This window comes from Oncorhynchus masou, chromosome 20 (assembly GCF_036934945.1).
Source record: "Oncorhynchus masou masou isolate Uvic2021 chromosome 20, UVic_Omas_1.1, whole genome shotgun sequence".
NCBI classification, from domain to species: domain Eukaryota; kingdom Metazoa; phylum Chordata; class Actinopteri; order Salmoniformes; family Salmonidae; genus Oncorhynchus; species Oncorhynchus masou.
Window position 1 is genome coordinate 819,001 of NC_088231.1, and position 6,000 is coordinate 825,000.

Sequence of the window (6,000 nt, forward strand, 5' to 3'; positions counted from 1 at the left end):
AGCAAAAAGTCCTGTCAATCAGACACATCAGTAAGGGGTAACAGGATTAAAGAGTTCACAACCATTTGACTCTCCCTCCCTCTCTCTTTCGTTTCTCTCTCTCTCTCTCCTTTCTGTGCTTCTCACTCCTCTCTCTTCCTGAGTTTTTCTTTCTCTCCCTCACCCTTTTCTCTTGCTCTCACCGTTTTATCTGTCACTCTAACTCCTCTCTATTCCTGAGTTCCATTTCTCTCCACCCTCTTACTTTCTCTCTCCTCCTTTCAGTGGAAAACGTACTCAATTGTCATTCTTGAATATAGGTAAAGATACCTCAAGTAAAGATGACTCAAGTAAAAGTGTGTGAAAGTCACACAGTAAAATACTACTTGTGTAAAAGTCTAAACGTATCTGGTTTTAAATGTACTTAATTAAGTACAGTGGTGGAAAAAGTACTCAATTGTCATACTTGAGTAAAAGTAAAAGGTGAAAGTAAATAAAATTTATTTTATTAAGCAAACCAGACACATTTTTCTTGTTTTTTAAATGTAAGGACAGCCAGGGGCACACTCCAACACTCAGATATAATTTACAAGCACATTATTTCTGCTTAGTGAGTCGGCCAGATCAGTCAGTAGGGATGACAACGTGTTATATTGATAGGTTTTTAAATTGGACCATATTGCTGTCCTGCCTGAGCATTTGATATGTAACTGGTACTTTCGGGTGTCAGGGAAAATGTATGGGAGCAAAATTACATATATTTGGCAAAAAGTAGTCAAAAATATAAATAGTAAAGTAGAGTACACATATTCCCAAAAACGACTTAAGTAGTACTTAGTTAGTACTTAGTTACTTTACACGACTGCCTCGTTTTTCATGCTGTTCTTTTTGGTCACTCTTTCTCTTGTATTCCCTCCCTTTCAATCCCCTCCTGCTCTCTTTCCCTCACTCTTCCCTCTTTCTCTTTCTCTCCCTCTCCCACCCACCCCCGGTCTCTCACTCCCCCTCTCCCCTTCTCTTTGCTCCAACTGACTAGGAGTCTCCAGGTCTTCCTAATTGGTCACGGGGATTTCTGAACTGGTGGCTCTCAGGCCTTCTCAGCCTCCGCTGGAATGTGTTTATGTGTGTGTCTGTGTGTTTGTCTGTCCACCACAGTCGGTTTGCCAGTTTGCCCTGACAGGGGAGACACACATACCTCCCTGGTCGAGAGCTGCTGATGACAAACTATCTCTTGCGCATGCGCCCACACCCACACACTCACACATATACACACACACACACCATTTGACACCCCGACAATGGCACCAAAGAGAAGAGGTAAATACTTAAATAATCTCCTTTCCCCTGAGTCCTGTGGTTTTGGGCTCCTCTGTCGATAGAAAGGGAGTATGAATGTGCCCAGTGTTTAAAGCATCCTACCAAGTTTGAACTGAGATTGCTCTAAAGCGGGAGAATTGCGTCAGCATTAACTTAAAACAGAAAGGGCCATTTTGGCTCTGCATTGTTTGAATCTAACTATCCAGGGGGTGAGTTTCCCGAAAGCTTTGTAGCTAACTCACCCTAAGCCTGCCTTTTGTCTAGAGTTATCTTTCCAGGGTTAGTCAATCCCCAGTCTTCTTTGACCCAGAGATTTCAGAACTGATGGTCTAGTAATGTCGTTTTTGGGGTTGTGGTACAGTATCTGTCACAGCCAATATCATGATTTCACTATGTTGGAATTTAGACACTGCATTGCCAAGGCATTTCTAGGCTGGGGGGGCGACAGTACTTCAGCTCTCAGGAAGGCAATAGAGATGCTAACTTAACCATCCGCTCTACCTGTCTGACACTTGCAGATCTCAGCCATAACACACTCACACTTTCCTTAACATTTACATTTACATTTAAGTCATTTAGCAGACGCTCTTATCCAGAGCGACTTACAAATTAAAGTCTGAAGTACAACTCCGGCACAACCATAGCATGACTTACAATATTTATACTTATAAAACAAATCAGTGCATTTGGAAAGTATTCAGAACCCTTGACTTTTTCCACATTTTGTTAAGTTACAACCTTATTCTAAAATTGATTAAATAGTTTTTCCCCCTCATCAATCTACACAGAATACCCCGTAATGACAAAGTACAATATTTTTTAAATGTTTGCAAATGTATTAAAAATAAAAAACTGAAATATGACATTTACATAAGTATTCAGACTGTTTACTCAGTACTTAGTTGAAATACCTTTGGCAGCGATTACAGCCTCAAGTCTTCTTGGATACGACGCTACAGGCTTGGCACACCTATATTTGGGGAATTTCTCTCATTCTTCTCTGCAGATCATCTCAAGATCTGTCAGGTTGGATGTGAGGTGTCGCACCAGTTTGAGGTCCCGAGCGCTGTGGAGCAGCATTCATCGTTCCCTCAATCCTAACTATAGTCTTCCACAACATCCCACAGCATGATGCTGCCACCACCATGCTTCACCGTAGAGATGGTATTGGCCAGGTGATGAGCGGTGACTGCTTTCCTCTAGACGCTTGGCATTCAGGCCAAAGAGTTCAATCTTGGTTTCATCAGGCCAGAGAATCTTGTTTCTCATGGTCTGAGAGTCCTTTAGGTGCCTTTTGGCAAACTCCAAGAGGCCGTCATGTGCCTTTTACTGAGGAGTGGCTTCTGTCTGGCCATTATACCATAAATGCCTGATTGGTGGAGTGATGCAGAGATGGTTGTCCTTCTGGAAGGTTGTCCCTCCTCCACAGAGGAACTCTGGAGCTCTGTCAGAGTGACCATCGGGTTCTTGGTCACCTCCCTGACCACGGTCCTTCTTCCCCAATTGCTCAGTTCGGCCGGAAAGCCAGCTCTAGGAAGAGGGAAAGTTACCAAAAAATGTCTGCAGCATTGAAGGTCCCCAAGAACACAGTGTCTGCCATCATTCTCATTCATCATTCTTGGTGGTTCCAAACTTCTTCCAATTAAGAATGATGGCAGACACTGTGTTCTTGGGGACCTTCAATGCTGCAGACATTTTTTGGTAACTTTCCCCAGATCTGTGCCTCGACACAATCCTGTCTCGAAGCACTACGGACAATTCCTTCGACCTCATGGCTTGGTGTCTGCTCTGACATGCCCTGTTAACTGTGGGAACTTATATAGACAGGTGTGTGCCTTTCCAAATAATTTCCAATCTAATGAATTTACCTCAGGTGGACTCTAATCAAGTTGTGGAAACATCTCAAGGATGATCAATGGAAACAGGATGCACCTGAGCTCAATTTCGAGTCTCGTGGCAAAGGGTTTGAATACTTATGTAAATAAAGTTTTTCCGTTTTTTTTATTTCTTAAAACCTGTTTTCGCTATGTTATTATGGGCATTGTGTTTAGATTGGTGAGGGAAAAAACTTAATTTCATAAATTTTAGAATATAAAATGTATTTATACATTTTCCTTTATTATGTTCTCCTAACCCTGCCATCCCTCCCCTAATGGAGTAAACTAATGGACAACAACAGTTAGGCTTCTACTTCCATCTTTTACATACTATATACATTTTACCTTTCTATTCTCATAGCTTCTACAGATTGTAAATTAAAGATCAAATGTTTTGCTAAACGTATTATTATATTGTTGATCGATTGACTATGACTTTTCAAATCCCCCAGCATTGCTTTTTGCAGAGTTAGCGTCAGGTAAATGTTGCAATTCTTCCGCCATTCCTGAACCTGCAACCAAAAACAAGCTACATATGGACAGTACCAAAACAAATATTCTAATGATTCTGTTTCTTCGCAAAAAAAATCTTCAGAGCTGGGATGGTTGTATCCCCCATATATATAACATTATATTGGTTGCAAGAATTTTGGATAATCATTTAAATTGGAAAATTCAAAGTTTTGAATCCGGCATCGTTTCACAATACTTAGGGGATGGGTGTCCTCAATTCAGACTTACCTGTTCTGGGCCTGTCCCCGCAATAGGGATAGGGTCTGGGAGGCTGTGACTTTAGCTGGAGAAAGGGGAGGGGCTGTGCTGGGTTCCTGGGTGGGGTTAAACCAAGTGGCTGGTCCACCTGCTCCAGACTCTCTTATGGCCTCCCACAGCTCCTCAAAGCTAATGGCTGCCTTCTTCGACAAATGCAGTCTGGAGGATTCAAAAAGGTTATGTTTTACTGTATGGTTTGGTCCAGTGATGGAGGTAACTGCAGGGATGAATTGAGATTATTTTAGATTTGATCAAATTTAAGAATTATTCATGGTTTTCTATGAGGAGTTTTGAGTTTTTGAATTTAGTTGAAATTGAATTGACCCCAACCCAGGTTCATTGGTTTTGTTTTTAGATGACTCTATTACACATTGAAAGTTCCTTGTAGGCTAGTTCATGTTTTGTTTCAGTGAATCAAACCAAACATTCACACAGTCAGATTTTAGAAAAGGAGTGTGCTAGACAAAACAAATATATATATATACAGTACCAGTCAAAGGTTTGGACACACCTACTCATTCAAGTTATTTTTAAATGTTTACTATTTTCTACATAGAATAATAGTAAATACATCAAAACTATGAAATAACACATATTGAATCCAAAAAAGTGTTAAACAAATCAAAATATATTTTATATTTGAGATTCTTCAAATTCTTCTTCACCCTTTGCCTTGATGACAGCCTTGCACACTCTTGGCATTCTGTCAACCAGTTTCATGAGATAGTCACCTGGAATGCATTAGGACACTTGAACCTAGTGGTTAGAGCGTTTGACTAGTAACCGAAAGGTTGCAAGTACGAATCCCCGAGCTGACAAGGTACAAATCTGTCGTTCTGCCCTTGAACAGGCAGTTAACCCACTGTTCCTAGGCCATCATTGAAAATAAGAACTTGTTCTTAACTGACTTGCCTAGTAAAATAAAGGTAAAATTAAAAAATTAAAAATTAACAGGTGTGCCTTGTTAATATGTGGAATTTCTTCCCTTCTTAATGCATTTGAGCCAATCAGTTGTGTTGTGACAAGGTAGGGGTGATCATTTTCCGGTTCTGGTGGTATCTACTTCTGGTCCGCAGTATAACTTTTCATTACAGTTATAGTACCGGTTTGATTTGTCTAATCTTTCCTAGCTCAATTTCTTCTTAGCCAGCTACATAGCCGTACTTTGTCAACGACAATTGCATAATTATCTTGTATCCAAGTATCTGCCCACAGCTAGCTACCCTCCTCTCTTCCCTTTCTGCATCCTTTGCTAGCTAAGTCCAAGCACTGAGCTAAAAACTTAAACAATCATCTGCCTCAACTCATTAGTGTCAGCGTGAAGTATCCCCTTCTTTCTTTCTCTCAAACTCTTGAGCGTGCCGTCCCCTTAGCAGCTCTCCCGCACTGGAAACTTCTTACAGTCACAAGACTAGCCTGAGGCTATTGTGCATCATTTTAGAGTTGTAGACTTAGAGTGATTTCTTAATTTCCCTACCCTGTGCCACCTAGATGAAAAGCTTGTAGCCGGCCTCCCAACAACTCTACCCGGTCAACATTCCGCCTGCTCCACAGACCATTATCACAGGGGACCTTTTCATTTCACTTCATTACATCAACTTGATCGTAGCTGCCAGCTACATAGCCGTCCCTTAAGACAATGTTAGTCTAGAGCGAGGTTGCTGGCCAGCTATTTTCGTCCTACCTCAGATAGCAGCACTGTGTCAACAATTATAGAGACATGAAGGTGATAGTTCTGTCTCCTCACGCGCTCTCAGATATAACCTTTCCTATCTGCTATGCAGACGACACACAAAAGATTTCCCCAAGTCCATATTATATCAAGAACAGTTAAAATAAGACAACTCCATTGTGTCCTCCTCCCAAAGAGAAACGACAATCCATCGGCGGTGGCCCGTTCCTTTGAGACATGAAGGTCAGTCAATCCGGAACATTTCAAGAACACTGAAAGTTTCTTCAAGTGCAGTCACAAAAACCATAAACCACAGGAAAGGAAGACCTAGAGTTACTTCTGCTGCAGAGGACAAGTTCATTCGAGAGAAACTCCCTCCTCATT

General features: G+C 41.3%; 1 protein-coding gene across 1 annotated transcript in view; it reads right to left on the reverse strand.

The window, feature by feature from the left end:
• The window catches only part of si:ch211-197n1.2 (EF-hand calcium-binding domain-containing protein 6), a 65,567-nt gene that overhangs the window by 54,875 nt on the left and 4,692 nt on the right, over positions 1-6,000 (reverse strand). The window contains 1 exon segment of the mRNA XM_064925980.1: positions 3,915-4,103. Within this exon segment, the coding sequence (XP_064782052.1) occupies positions 3,915-4,103 (189 nt within the window).